At 42.4% G+C, this 15,327-nt stretch overlaps 4 protein-coding genes across 4 annotated transcripts; 2 read left to right on the plus strand and 2 right to left on the minus strand.

Moving 5' to 3' along the window:
• Window positions 1–521: 521 nt before the first annotated feature.
• LOC112466515 (coiled-coil domain-containing protein 134-like) lies at window positions 522–3,965 on the minus strand. The gene is made up of 3 exons (XM_025034634.1): window positions 3,760–3,965; window positions 3,152–3,361; window positions 522–2,701 (listed from the first exon to the last, which is right to left on the minus strand). The coding sequence occupies exons 1-3, from the start codon at window positions 3,938–3,940 to the stop codon at window positions 2,358–2,360; spliced, it is 735 nt and encodes a 244-aa protein (XP_024890402.1). The 5' UTR covers window positions 3,941–3,965; the 3' UTR covers window positions 522–2,357.
• Window positions 3,966–4,419: 454 nt separating this feature from the next.
• On the plus strand, window positions 4,420–7,049 carry LOC112466516 (protein YIPF6). The gene is made up of 7 exons (XM_025034635.1): window positions 4,420–4,511; window positions 4,650–4,784; window positions 5,549–5,627; window positions 5,707–5,749; window positions 5,838–5,969; window positions 6,060–6,217; window positions 6,320–7,049. Exons 1-7 carry the CDS (start codon window positions 4,479–4,481, stop codon window positions 6,433–6,435), a joined length of 696 nt encoding a protein of 231 aa, XP_024890403.1. The 5' UTR covers window positions 4,420–4,478; the 3' UTR covers window positions 6,436–7,049.
• A 7-nt stretch (window positions 7,050–7,056) lies between these two features.
• Window positions 7,057–9,228, minus strand: LOC112466514 (tetratricopeptide repeat protein 8). Its single transcript, XM_025034633.1, has 8 exons — window positions 9,107–9,228; window positions 8,836–9,028; window positions 8,622–8,754; window positions 8,407–8,551; window positions 7,892–8,316; window positions 7,538–7,709; window positions 7,268–7,474; window positions 7,057–7,193 (listed from the first exon to the last, which is right to left on the minus strand). Exons 1-8 carry the CDS (start codon window positions 9,203–9,205, stop codon window positions 7,077–7,079), a joined length of 1,491 nt encoding a protein of 496 aa, XP_024890401.1. The 5' UTR covers window positions 9,206–9,228; the 3' UTR covers window positions 7,057–7,076.
• A 71-nt stretch (window positions 9,229–9,299) lies between these two features.
• Window positions 9,300–15,269, plus strand: LOC112466517 (WD repeat-containing protein on Y chromosome). Its single transcript, XM_025034637.1, is given in 17 exon segments — window positions 9,300–9,965; window positions 10,057–10,279; window positions 10,480–10,678; window positions 10,680–10,821; window positions 10,912–11,106; window positions 11,391–11,598; window positions 11,684–11,889; window positions 12,332–12,532; window positions 12,606–12,850; window positions 13,193–13,450; window positions 13,539–13,619; window positions 13,696–13,955; window positions 14,062–14,302; window positions 14,375–14,549; window positions 14,617–14,817; window positions 14,928–15,016; window positions 15,104–15,269. Coding segments are annotated over 17 exon segments (3,201 nt in total). The 5' UTR covers window positions 9,300–9,788; the 3' UTR covers window positions 15,204–15,269.
• The last annotated feature ends 58 nt before the right edge of the window (window positions 15,270–15,327 follow it).

Below are 15,327 nucleotides of genomic sequence, written 5' to 3' on the forward strand. Positions count from 1 at the left end.
TTTTTTTTTCAGGCAGGAGACAGTCGCGGCGAGCGGAGGATCGCGAGGATGGGACGCGTAGCTCGTCGAGAGAGGTGCTCGCGTTCGCGGATGTCAAAGAGACCCGGTAAAGTGGAAAGTGAAGGTAATACCCCAGTGCACGTTGGCAATGACGTTGCGCTCACGACGCGCGTTCTTTCGTTCTCTCAGGTGCAACCATTTCCTTCTATCTCGTCCGGACGCACGCACACGTGCGGTGACACGTGTGTGCGCTCTCTCGCCCACCAGCGGATACGCCATATGCGCGTGGGACAGATCTTATGTAAACGCGAGTGAAACCGCCGACGTATACCGAAATTTATCAGTGTCGCTTCCCTCGCTTCCCTCCGGATCTCTGCGGTTTCGTTTCACCGCAGACTGACTGTAAAAAAATTTTGTTCGCCAGGTTCACGAGGGACTTTTTAGAGAGCGAAGGATCTTCTAGATGATCGAAGGATCAATTAATCGCGTCTGACTGTCTAGTTTTCAATTAGACGAGTATCATATATATACAGCACGTTTATTTCTGTGATAAAGTACATACAAATATAGAATATGCGATGTAAGAGCAATTATTAGTATGCAATTATTTATTGGAGCGTTACAATTACATACTTCCTTGCTCGCACGTAACGCTATCGATCAAAATAACGATCAAAATAATGGCGAAGAGGAATATAAAAAGAGAATCGAGGAGAGGATACACAAGTGGAGAATGCTTCGCGGGAGAAGGATCGGTCCAGAGGGAGAAAAAAAAGACAAAATTAAATGACGACCTGCTAGAACTGGTCTGTCTTGGGAACAGCAAGAGGCCAGACTGTCGCATCAGTGCACGCTTTAGGAATTCAATGTTTGACGATCGTCCTGGAATTTCGTAATTTTTGGAAAGTAAATTTAAGTCTTATCCATCTCGATAATCGGTTACCGTGGACTGCAACGGTACGATACACCGAGTATTGCGGGTGAGCGGCAAAAAGGAACTCGGTAATTATAGAATCGATAAAAATTCGATCTCGATATTTCGCAGTTTCCAGGAAACAAAATAGAAGGATCACCATTGCGATTTTTGTAGAGAGAGAAAAAGAGAGAGAGTTCTATCTGCGGAACCAGAGAGGAAGACCACCGAGGGAAGTCTCGCGTGAATTGGGCGAGAATTTTAAACGATCTCTCCTACTCTCTGACTCTCCCCGCGCGGACGCGTACACGCTGATCTTTCAGGAAACAGCTCTAGGAACGTTGACGGAGAGAAAGGTGGGCTTCGACGTAGCGAAAATAGCGAGGGGCGCGCCTACCTGCGACGGTCAAGACGGCGCAGAGCAGCGCCGCGTCCTGGAGCCTCATCGTTCCGCGCGCGCGGAATTCTCTCGGTAGTCTCAGGGTGACGGTCGCGTGTCCGAATTCCCTTTCGCGTGCCTCTCGTTTTCAGCTCGTGCGATCACCGCGGCCACGGCGACGTATCATCAGAGCCGACCGAACGAGCACGACCGATCCGCTGAGCCGCGACACTGCCGGGGGTAGACTGCCGTCGCCGTCGCCGTCGCGCGGCAACTTCTCGGGAACTGGCCGGCTCAGGAACCACCGTTCTCAGCTCATTGGCTGACCACTTTCTACCGGCGCGGCGTGGCGCGGCGCAGCGGCCCGCGCCGCCGTCGTCGGGAGTAAACCGACGAGAAAAGCTGTCTCTCATATCGGACACGACACGCCGCAGCCGTGAGATTCACGGCTCGCTCGCGGGCGAAGTTTGCCCTCGAGCCTTATTCTCCGCTCGACCGCTCGTTTCGCTTTCAAACAGGGACGGATCGGCGCCGCGGCCGCCGGGGAGTCGCAGAGTCGGACGACGTGCACGAACATTATATATAATTAATTAAGCTAATCTGATAATATATCTAGAATTGGAACTGTCGAACGGAATGTTAGACTTTTATGCACAATCGTTTTCACGCAAGCTAGAAACGCAATTGTCGATTGCAACATTTTTATTTAATATTTTATATAGAGACTTTGTCGGAATTCGATATGTATATAGCAACATCTCCGCGTAACGCGCGACAATATTTGTTAAATACAAATGCGCCCACTAAATTGGCACATTCTCAATTAGCTCCTAGCGAACAATTATACTATTATATAGACATTATAGAAATATATAGTTAATCTCCTCGTCGAATTAAGCCGTTTGGAAGCTCGTCGTTATTAATCCTGTAGGATTCAGGATCAGATATGGCATATCCGCCTCTTCTCTAGGATTTTAACGGCAGCGCCGCAGAGAGAGCCCGCTTCTTAACGAGGCGATTTAGGAACCGGTCAGAGAGGAGTCTCGCGTGCGCGGCGAGGGCGGCTCACAACTCGATTTTAGCAATCTGCGGTCCCTTTTTACGTTTTTCTTTCTTCGCAGGCTTCTTCTTCTTCACGGTGTCCTCGCGCTGGCCGGCGTGGGCGGCGCTCCTGTACGGATTAAAATAGTCCGGGTCGCGTTCCGTAATGTTCAGCTCCTGCTCGACCAGGCGAAACATCGTGATGGTCGATTTGTTCAGCAAATGCCGCGTCCGATTGGCGAAATTCAGGGACCAATGTATCGTGGAGTTCCATCCCGACTGCGTCCTCAGTATCCTGTGAGTGATGTCCGGCAGGTGCAAGATGATGTCTCCGAAAAGCGCGGTGTTCTCCAGGATGCTGGACAACGCTGCGACAAATGTAGTAAGAGAAGTCCGTTTTAAATCATTATTTCTTACGAAAATTGCTGTTATATCTTCCGTCATAGTCTCTAATTGATTTTAAATAATTTCAGATATACGGTAACTCAAATAATTAGCTCGCGGTGAGCAAAGTTTTAACCAGTTTTTTTTTTATAAATTCGAGCAGAATATTGCGGCAGAGATCACCTTATTATTCCGTCAGGCACAATCAGGCAGATTGCTGGCAAAAACCGAGCAGAGTCTGTTATTTTGCAATCATTTGAATGGTTGCGAAACGGCAGACTCCGCGCTCGGTTCCTGCGCTCAGTCCGCCACATCACATTCCGTTATATTTCTATCGACATTCCACCGGACGATTCGTGGCGATTTTGTGGCGGAACAGTTTGCGAAATCTGTTTTCGACGAACTCGGCTATCCGAATGAATAATCGTATATACCGTCTTTGACGTCGGTATCCACGGGGAAAGAACTGTTGTGCGGTAGGAAACCGGCCTTCTCGATGACGCTCTTGCTCGATTCGACGACCTCCACTATCTTCTCAGTCAGCACCGTAATCATTTTGTACAGACGCTCGTAATTGTCCATCTTCAGGAGAGTTTGCACAGCCTCTATGTGGTCCTTTCGCCGTTGAGCAAATAGTTTCTTAACTGTTGCAAAAACAGTCGAGTGGCAATGAGGCAACAAGACGAAATAACGAATTAAGTATAATACAATAAAAATTAAGATAAAACACATATGGGTGAAATATTTAAGGTAAAGAATGTAAATATAAAAAATACTTAAAGCAAATGATGTAAATATAAAAAATACTTAAAATATTCCAGGTAAAAATCTCCATTTATTTTAACAAGTTGCGAAAGCGCGCCGATAATTCTATTTTCCTCGGCTTTTTTCTTTTTTTTTTTTTAAACTGCGCATTTGAAACAACGTGCAAAGCTACCGTTTTAGAAGAAAGAAGAAGATGCGGAAAGCGCAATTAACGTTAAATACCGGAGCTAATCGAACGCAAAGGAAAAAGAAGAAAAAAGAGTAAAGTTCGACGTACACAGCTCCTCGTCGAGCTTCGATTTGGATTCCCCGCCCTTTTGCGGTTCGCTCGTGACTGGCTCGTCGACTTCCCGCTGCGCATGCGCGAGCAGCACCGTCAACACCGACGCAGCAGCCACGACGGCGACGTGGAGGAAAACGCGCGACGACGGCCGAGACGTTCGCGACGGGCGGTGCATCGCGGAGAAATTCACCTGGCGACCGGCAACGTCGCCGTACGGCGTTCACCCTCGCCCGGGTGGTGCCGTCGGGAGGGTGTCCGCGCGATACCGATCGTTGTATACGTCATTCGAACGCGGCCGCACCGCAGTGTTCCGCCACACACCGGCGACACTGACGCCACCTGCCGGCACCGGGGATCCCTGCTGACTCGTCGTCCGTCGTCCCCGTCGAGCCGTCATCCTGGGATCATCGGGAGTCGTCGGCGGTGTCATATATATAATCTCTTGCCGGATCTAGAACGCGATAGATTCGGATAGATGCGGTATCTTCACGGTTTCACGTCGCTGCCGATAACGTGCCGCAGATCGGCGGCGAGTTGAGCACGACGCGTGCGTGGTGCATAATAACATACATACGTATACCGTGTGTGTAAACGTGTCGCGCGACGGACGACGGATTCCTCGTTGATTGATATGCCCGGAGTGCACCGCACGCGGGATCGTCGACGTTACGCTTCCTCCTAGCTCCCACTGACGATTCGAATCTGCAGCGAATATGGCGACGATGGACGGCGACACGAAGCTCGATGTAAATATCGTTCGCTGTGATTTATTAAATTGCCATCGTGTCCGTTCTCCGAGATTCGCCGCGGCGATTTCGTAGACACATTTCCGTTCGGCATGCGTTGCGTTTGACGTTTTTGACATTTTGCGTTACGTTCGACAGATGTACGACGACGTCACGTACGCGGTGGACGCTCAGCACGTTGAGGGTGAGATGACAGTGGGTTCGAAGCAGCAGCGGCCAACTTTGGGAGAACCGGAATTCAACACGTTAGACGAGCCCATCAAAGATACAATTGTACGTGTCTCGTGTCTGTTTATCACTTCTGCTCCAAAGTTATAAAGTTTAAAACACAGTAATATATGGAGTCTGACAGTGGAAAACTTTTAGACCGTTTCTTTTAAAGGAACAACGAGGTCTAAAGTGATAAGTAAGATGTGGAAATAATATCATAATATTGCCATTTATTTATACTGAATTACGTTTTAAAAGTAACATTTTATAAACGAGCACTTCTGCAGTGCCAACTCCTTGAAGTTCCTAGGGATCATATCGCAGTCAAAATGATGTCATATTGACTGTGATATATTTCTTTCATGAAAATTTCTGATTACTTTATTAAATAAATTTTAATTTAATTAAATTTGCTGCTATGAATAAAGTTTTGACGAAAAAGTGTTTAAAAACAAAGCCTCAAAATATTCTTTGAAAAATAACATGTAGAAGCCTACGTTTTAATAGTAACATTTTATAAACGAGCACTTCTGCAGTAATAACTCCTTGAAGTTCCCAAGAATCATATCGCAATCAAAATGATGTCATATTGACTGCGATATATTTCTTTCACGAAAGTTTTTGATTACTTTATTAAATAAATTTTAATTTAATTGAATTTGCTGCTATGAATAAGGTTTTAACGAAAAGGTGTTTAAAAACAAAGCCTCAAAATATTCTTTGAAAAATAACATATAGAAGCCTGAAAATTTGTCAGAATGCGCTACAGATACTCTGTACATATCTCTGACTTTTATTACATATGTGCGTTTTTCTATCTGATGCAGTTGAGGGACGTCCGAGCGGTAGGCAAGAAGTTTTTCCATGTTTTATATCCTAAAGAGAAGAAAAGTCTACTGAAAGAATGTGAGTATGACTGACAAAACTCACAAAACTCTCTTATTATTAAGAAGGCAGCAGATTATTATATACTTGTATATTTCAGGGGATCTATGGGGACCATTAATATTGTGTACTTTTATGGCGATGTAAGATATATTTATACATAGATATTACGCATACGTATGAAAATGATTTTATATGGCGCACATTATAATTTATAATTGTTTCACTCAGGATATTGCAAGGTTCCACTGATGCAGCGGATAACTCGAACGATGGAGGACCTGAATTTGCAGAAGTGTTTGTCATCGTGTGGATTGGATCTATGGTTGTTACGTTGAATTCGAAACTGTTGGGTGGAAATATGTAAGTAAATGAACTGCGAATTCTGACTTTATCAATTAATTAGTTTACGATTATTGAAATGTATGACACAAAAATGTTCAAATTTTACAGATCTTTCTTCCAAAGCGTTTGCGTCCTAGGGTATTGCCTATTACCGACTGCCATCGCGTTAATTCTATGCAGAATTATACTGATAGTACAGCAAAGCACTTTCCTATTTACCCTTAGATTTGTGATCAGCATGATTGGATTTTTGTGGGCAACATATGGTAAGCGTCAATTATTCTAGTAAGATTATTTTTTCGTGACTTTTTTCGAATTTTATCTAAAAGAAATGTATTGCTACATCAAAGTTTATATTAATATTTTAGCGTCTATGGCATTCCTGGGCGACAGTCAACCCGCAGGGAGGAAAGCATTAGCAGTATATCCAATTTTTCTGTTTTACTTCGTCATATCATGGCTAGTTATATCCCACACCACATAAAATGCAGCACAAAAATTAATCTGTTACAAGACTGCGCATTGCTCCGACCTTCCGTGTCAAGTTTCGGAGGACGATGGAAAAAAAACCGGGAGGAGATGCAATGCTTTTTCGTACATGGTATTTTCCAAGTCCTGCATTTGGACATATTCCAATATCGTGCTTTTGTGAATAATACACAAGTATGGTAGGCAAATATTTATGATCTTAGATTCTCATTCGATACGTCAATTATGAGACTTGTAATTATATTTAATCTCACTGTGAATGCACATTACGATTGAGACAAATATCTTGTCGATATATAATAATATAAAACTATATTCTTTCTGCATGAATGTGAAAAATTGATCAGATTGGTATATATTTGTACAGATATGAAAAAAAATGATGTAGTACGAGCGATAATTACTTGTAATTAATTCTAGACTGTTGAATCTGGATATTTCCTGTACTTCCATAAATTTTAACGATTTTTTTTACCAGATTCCGATTTTAATTATAATTTAATTAAATTCAGACAGTGCAGAAGTTCGATGTATAATTTATATCTTTTTGTATATTATGTACATAGAATTACGTTTAAACCATATGTTACAATAAAATAATACAGCATAGAATATAAGAATCTCTCGTAGTTTATTTCACATGTGTGAGAAGTATCTTTGCAGTTTCTGCAAAAGAGTCTTGCTGTCGTAATGTCCGGGATACGCGCTCAACGACTTTTGTACCGCGATGTAACTTGTCTGCAGGTCTCCAACCTGTATGCATGCATCGAACAAAGTCTGTAATACTGTAATTCGGCGTACATCGAGGTAGATTAGGAACAGTTTACCTCGTAAGCTAAATGCGCACTGTTGAAGTGCGCCTCGTACACGTAGCTAGCGATGTTAGCTGCTGCATGGAAATATGTTCTCGCCGCGGTAACGTTCCCGTTGCGCATTTCTATCACGCCGAGATTGTTATAAGCCAAAGCATGCCTATTATCGCTGGCGACGGCTAGCCTTAAACACTCCTCGGCCATTATCAGATCGCCCAGCGTCTGCAATCCCATGCATTCTGTGTAACTTAATTATTTTAAAACAATGAAACGAGTCATACGTACAATAGCTATGTGAGAAATGTTGTACCACACGTCGGCCGCGTTCTCGTCGGTTGCAAGATTTAATGCTCTTTCGAAGCATGATATAGTATGATCGTATTGCTGAGCGTAGAAACAACAAAGCCCGAGGTTGTTGAACAACTCGGCGTTATGTACGCCCATTTGCAAGAGGCGCCTGGAACGTATATTTAGAATCGAAATTTAGTATTGTTACGTATAAATGAAACGCTGGAGATACAAATGGATCTGATCACACGGTAAATTAAAAAAATCATTGTAAAAGTAAAAAGAGTTCATAGAATCTACTTGTATTTCCGATGTATTTCGTACATATTGCATTTTATATTATACGTGTACCTGTAATAACGCAAAGCTAGCTCCGGTTGATCATTGTAAAAATGATGCATGCCTATACTGGCGATCGCCTCGGTGTGAGAAGCGTCCTCCTGCGCAATTAACTTGTAATATTTCATGGACATCGTCGCGTTGTTCAGGCTCTCGAATATCCGGCCCATCTCCGTGAGAATTGTAACGTCGTTCGCGAAGAACTCGAGGCCCTTCTTGCACGTGTCCAGCGCGGCCACTGGCTGATCGAGCCTGATGTAGACTCTGATCAGCCGCAAAACCGTCTCGACGTTCCTGTGATCCTTCAACGCCGACTTGAATTGCTGCTCCGCGTCTCTTACTAATCCCAACGTGTAATAACACTTTCCGAGTTGAACTTTCCACCACCAATCTTTATACTGACAGACCTGCGTCGCCTGAACGGCCAAGTCCAGCGCCTGTGATATATTCACACACAACAGCTCTTATTTAGGATATTATTATAATATACTAAAATAATATCTGTCAATATAATGTCCGCGACTCACGTATCTCGCATCATGTTCGTGGTAATATATATATTCGAACAATGGTTTCGCTATGCTTTGCTGATTAGCGTATTTAGTTATGTTTAATCGCGACAGTTGGATAAAAGGCCCACCGGGCTCCGTCAGCATCGACGCTGTGCCAAGCCTTGGAGGACGAAGATCTCATATTTAATCCCTTCTTGATATTAAGTAGAAACATAAGTCACTCATTATACCTAACGCTGCGTCCTGAGCTTGCTGTAATTGGCCTGGCAGTCATTGCTGTTCTTGGTGTTCGCAATGCCTGTTCAATAGACTGGGACATCGCTGCCTGAGTGGCAGGTCGTACTACCCCGGTAACGGGTCTACCTTTAAAACATCAATGCGAAATCTCGTTTTAGAATCGAACAATAAATTTGAATTGGACTTTTTAGGCGAGCCATGACAAACCGGATTGAGATTTCGGTCGCACCCCTTGACCAGTGGAACTGGTACCAGGATTTTTCAGGGAAGTTCCCGGCCTGGGCATCGTAGATATTGCATAATTATCTAACAGAGTCTCCGCGATTCCCTCCTCCTCGCCTTCGATGTCGTCCACGTAGACTTGCAGCGTTAAGGCACGCATTTTCAAGACCCACACGGCCTGGCGGCGAAGTTATAATGTCACGACTAATTCACAAACGATTACCACTTTCAAGAAATAAGGAGAAACAATATATACCTGATCCAACGGATTTTTCCGCAACAAATCTGTGCATACCGCGGCGCAAGCTTCGTACTTTTGTCGGCTGAATAAGCTCAAAGCTGTGAATAATTCCATGCTCGACGAAGTCTAAATTACCTCCAGGAATGAAACACCAGTCTCGTAGCATTGATCCGATTAGACTATACCACTGTACTATGTTTTGAGCAACCACCTGCCTTATGGCGTACATACACAAGCGAAGTTATTGATTATTCCGAGTTATCTTTTCTTTCGTAACGACGACGTAAAATGTAAAGGTAGTAACCGATGCAATAGTATATACATATGGTTGGTATTTGTTTTTAATCACATGCGATATGACATATACTGGGATAAGTCTTTATAATGTTTTTTCAGCGCTAACGACATGAACGAATAAAATTGTCAAATGTATTCCTGATATGATTTTGATTTACTTGAATGATTACAATCATTTTTTCATTTATTAGAAAATTGTAATTGCCATGGCATTTGTTGGTAAAAATCATCCAAGGTTAGTGTAAAAAAAGAGCCGATTATTATCGTGACAATTTATAATTTTTACATATTTATTATGTGTATGATAATCATTGTAGCATACGAGAAGCATTCGAACGGTTTTTTGAGACGAAAAATATAGAGGAACAATGCACCGAGCAGTCTTTGATACATTTACACAATGCTTTTTTGGTATGTAACTAAATGTCTTTCTCCCCAATTGATTTTATTTCACAAAAATGGGCTCGTTCAGGCAACGGAGAATGGAATAATGAACTCTTCTCAATTATACGATGCGTTCCACGACATTCTCGAGATAAGAATGTCACAGTACGAGTTCCAGGTTTTCTTCAAGAAAGTCAGTTAATTGTTCCTCAAATTTCTTTAAAAGTGCGTTTTCTACAATTTTCCTTCGAATACCTTTCAAAATGTATAATTGCCAATTCCAGATAGATACAAGACTTGATGACAAGGTGACGTGGGACGAATTCATTACTTACTTGCTGATAGAATTTCGGGACATAGACACTAGCGTGAAATCGCAAATGTTGGAAACGCCGTTAACAGATTTACCGAAATTACTCAGAACCCGTCATCGCACTCCCGTATGCAAAATTACATTTTGTCCAGAAGTTTTGCCGGTATGCGTTCAATATTTAAAGGATCTGATGCGCGAGTCGATCAACTCTACAGTTTTATAGGAAGCTGACTGTCATGTATCAAACAATATCTTATATCTGTTGACATTCCGCAATGTGTTGGAAAACTGGTTTTTAACAGAAAAAGGAGTCGATCGGCTTTTGCATCAATTAAAATTATCTCTTCCGAAAAAAATAACTTTCTGCCTGCAAGCGTGTCCTTTTATGGTAAAGCTCCATTATGTTAATTTTTAGGACAGAAGCACGAGTTTTCGCCGAGGTTGTTATCTGACCGTTAGCCGAGAAGGAGTGATTAATTACTGGTCGCTAGATCTCGAGTACGAGCGTACTGTGCAATCCAAGAATCGTTAGTACTTCATTAGCACCTCTCTCTTTCTCGCCTTCAGCTGACGCTTCTGTCGTTATCACTTTTTTGCAGCATACTTAAAGGTGCAATCTACTGTTATAACCGACATGATCGTGCTGCCGGATGTTCAGGTAGTGTGCACAAGTTCAACGGAATGCGATTTGAGATTTTACGACGTATCGGCGAAAAAGTTTGATCTTCGTATACTGGTTAGCGACCGGTCCAGATTTCGTAAAACTGTATCAATCATCTATCCGCTACTGATATACTTTGAATTAATGAGTGAATGACATTTCTAGATATCCAGTTTGCAAAATGCAGTCGTTTGTATGCACTATTACTTCAGTACAGACAGGAATGAGAATTCCTACATCGTGCTGGGCGATACGAGTGGATCCGTCACAATCATGGCCTTTAATCCTACGGACAGAGGACCTTTCAAGCAACATACCGCATGCGACACGATCGTTCTTCGTTACGACAATGTCATTAAAGTAATCTAAAGATTAGCGAAGTAGCCGTTACAAATCCCGTCGACTGAATGCCGGCATTTACAATAAGTTGATTGCAGAAATCGAGATCATCCATTCCGTAACTGTTTAAATGACATTTAAACAATTTTTCATGTAATTGTTTCATTTAAACAATTACAAAATAATAGATGTTTCTCAGCTTCTGCTGGCAATCTGCTAGCTTCTTGCTTGAACTGGGTATCTTAATGAAATATACATCAGACATGCTTATCATTCTTCTAAATCTAAAAGATTATCGCAATTAGGGAGAGCTACAAGGATTTGACGTCACAGAGTTTAAGAACATACATACAAACTGGACGAGCCAGGTGGCTTATTACGGGAGCCTACGCGCGTTTGTATCGAGCAGTCAGTGCTCCGTTTGTTCCCTGTGCGTTTTCGATGCGAGTGGCGCGAGGACGCAATATAAATTTCAAGTTCTCATGGGAATATCCTGCTTCACGCTCTGCGACGGTATCTTCTCGCTTCGCAGCCGCGGATCAATCGGTCGATTTTGCAAGATGTTAAACGTAAATGGAAGATATAACGACTTTTTCAGAGAGTCGCATACTGGTGACGGGTGGGCCAGACTGCGTGGTTCGCATTTGGAATCCGTTTGTCCCCGTGAAGGCGAATGCCGTTCTGTCGGGGCACCGTTCGACCATCTGCGCGCTTGTCGTAATAGACGCCGGCAAGCGCATTTATTCCCTGTCGAAAGACAGGTGCGTAAAAGTGTGGGACGTCCCAGCTCATAGCTGCATTCAGGTTTGAGAAGTTGCGGGATAGTCTTCTTCTTCTTCTTTCTGTTGTATATTTTATTTCGTTTATCTTTTAAGGTAGTTCTCCGGTCCTTGTACTAGAGAAAATCGATTTTCTACAGATTTTCTTGAAACTGAATATACGTTAATTTAGGTGTGCTTTATGCGTGGTATAAACTTCAATTACCTCTTGCGGTATAAAAATCGAGATACTGAGCCTCCAAAGTTTCAATTTTTACCAAAATTTAGTAAAAGTTGAAACTTTGAGGCTCAGTATCTTGATTTTTTATACCGCAAGAGGTACTGGAAGTTATACCACGCATAAAGCACACCTAAATTAACGTATATTCACAGTTTCAAGAAAATCTATAGAAAATCGATTTTCTCTAGTACAAAAACCGGAGAACTACCTTAACAAATATAATGACACGGATATATTTCACAAACAGACGTACAACAAATTGCCGAGTGAGCTGAGTGAATACGCCCCGATGACCATAGTGTTCAACACGCTGACTCGTACGATGATCATCGCCAGCATGATGATAGCTGTCCTCGTATGCGAGAATGTGATTAACGAGGAAATCTCGGACGGCTACACGCACACCAAGGGCGTCAGCTGTGTTCTCTATACTCAGCTGTTCCAAGTGGTGACTCTCTTATCCGAAAATCGTTGATAAAAATTGTTAAAGCGACGATATTTGTTATTCCACCGGTATGCAGATTGTTTCTACGGGATTGGATTCGTGCATCATTGTGTGGGATCCGTGGCGCGGACGCCGTTTACGTTTGATATCGCACGCCCACAGTGTTATGCGATACGGACAACATGCCGATATCGAGATCACCGCAGCTTGTTTCGATGTTTCGGAACAATTTTTAGTAACCGGCGCCAGAGACGGTTCGTTGAAAATGTGGAATTACAATACCGGCGTTTGTGTGCGCGACATGATCGTCGATCATCAATGGTACAGTGGACGTTAAAAATAACTGCTTTTTTTTCTTACAAATTGTATATATATGGCATTTGATTAAATTACAAAAAGTACTGTAATCTCGTAAAAAACTGTGACTTTTTAAAAAAATTATTTATATAACAGTTTTCTTCTTCAAGGTATTTTATGTCGCATAATTTGAATTAGAAAATTACATGAATTAGAGAATGTTTTCTTTCTTATATTACTGATAAAATAACATTAAAAAGTAATCCTAAGTGAAAATCCAATAGAGTTACAGTACTTTTCGATATCGACTAAATGAGCAGTAATAAATTCTCATTTTATACCGCGTTCTTATATTTTATTTTATAGCGAAATAACGAACGTCGTATGGTACGAAGATCGAATCTTGTGCGGCGGCCGGAATAAACACGTGACAGAAGTTGCGGCTTTCGAGTCTGACGTGTGCAAAAAACATTGGATAACCAGTCACACCGACGACATTCTGTGTTCGGCCGCAAAACTTCCACAGTTGCTGGCTACCGGAACGTACAACGGGGAACTAATTCTCTGGAGGCTCGAAACGGGTCAGCCTTTTAGAAAGTACCAAGTGATCGACGTTAGCAGAAGGTGACGTCAATTTGGCATTCGTCATGAGCAACAATTAACACGGCAAACGACGACAATATGCAATTAGAGGCCAATTGATTTAATATAGGTACATTGCGAGAAAGACGAACGCGCAGATAGAGTCCGGAAAATCAGATAAGATCGGCAGAGCTGTCGATCAGCAAATCAAGTAAATTATAATGCCCCTATAGCTGCAAAAGAAAGGTTTGTTGACGCGTGTTCTAAACCGACTCCTCGTGAGACAGAAAACTGACTCCGTGTGCTCATCAAGAGTCAGCATTGAATATCGTTCGCGTGACCGCGGTGCGCGCGATAATCTTTCTAATCGCGCGAGAAGCGAAACCGGACGTCGGCACGCTGCTGGTCGCGCTCGATTCCGGCCTGGTGCAAGTGTGGACGCATCATCCCGCGGCGGGATTCTTAGCAGCTTTCTCAGTCATCCACACGGTCGGCGACTGCGCCACGTCCTTGGCCACCGATTCCGAAAATCAATTTCTCGTAACAGGTCTTGACTTCCTAAACAATCAATTGAATGTTAAACTTTTCGCGATTATCTAGGCCAATTTTTGCTCGATCGTTCACAACTTTGCTCCTGGAACTTTTCCTCGAAGGCCACAGCGTAGGGTACATAAAAGTTTGGCTCCTCTCCAATTACATGCTACCGAATCCGCCGAAGATATGTATGCCGCTACTGAGACTGGAATTTCCATTCTTGTGGAAAGATAAAATAGACGGACGAGCGAAGAGAGCGGTGCGAGATCAGACGCTGCCGCTCCTGCTGTCATCTGTGCGCGGTCATACGCGGGGGATTACTTCTCTTCAAGTCATTTCTAGCGCGCGAATGATAGTTAGGTACGCAGGATCGTTGTAAAGATCGATATATAGGCGCATTTCTTTACTGAGAGAAACTTAAATAAATAACAGTGGTAGTGCGGATCGCACGGTACGTTTGTGGAGCCTTGGAGGTCGTTACATATCGATGCTGGGCACGTTCAGAGATTGGGCCACGATTTTGCCCACTGTGCCTGTGCACAGATATTTCGAGGATTATAAGCTTCCAGCGGACATTAGGGGACTCGCCAGTTCCACCACTTTAAAGGTAAATTAAAAAAATGTATGCGGAAATGTGCAATGTATAATGTATATCATTGGGACACGATGCACAGGTACTTCACGGTGGCATGAGACGAGTGCCGATAGAGATCGAGGAAGAGGAAATCGATATCCCAAAAGAAACTCTCGAAGAGGAGCGACACATGTTGTACGGAAAGGAATTAGACAGTTCTGTGCTTGAGAATTACTATGAATCACAGTTGCCTGAGAGAACGTATCAGAAATGTCTGCGATTAGATAATACTTTGCAATACGTGAGTACACGTACACGCTTTGTATTAAAATATTTATTTTGCAAGATTTACTTTATTATATATCGTTATATAAGATATAATTTGAACTTATAGAAATCTCATTATTGTAGATACCAATTTATACGCATTTACCAACATACTCTTTAAAACCTGTGGAGGAGCAGAAAACACTCTTGCTCGGACAGAAAGTGGAACTTATGTAAGGAATTTTTATTTTTATTTGAAAACTGAAAAGATATCGCACGGGAATGTTTGTCCAATATTTTAAAAATATTTATAATTACAGTAAAAAGGTACATTTAAGAAGAGCAATAAAACCACTGCGTTCTCATGTGACGGAACGAGCCAAAGGCACTTTCACAAGATCAAGTCTAATGCAACGTTAATTCTCCATGAACTTTATAAAACTCTCTTGCTAAATGTTAGTAAAACAATATATATTTTACACGTTGTATAAATCGAAATGAGATATTAATTTAGATTACTTGGATTAGTAGAACTCATATTTAT

This window comes from Temnothorax curvispinosus, unplaced genomic scaffold (assembly GCF_003070985.1).
Source record: "Temnothorax curvispinosus isolate PA1 unplaced genomic scaffold, ASM307098v1 QBEX01016319.1, whole genome shotgun sequence".
Lineage (NCBI taxonomy): Eukaryota > Metazoa > Arthropoda > Insecta > Hymenoptera > Formicidae > Temnothorax > Temnothorax curvispinosus.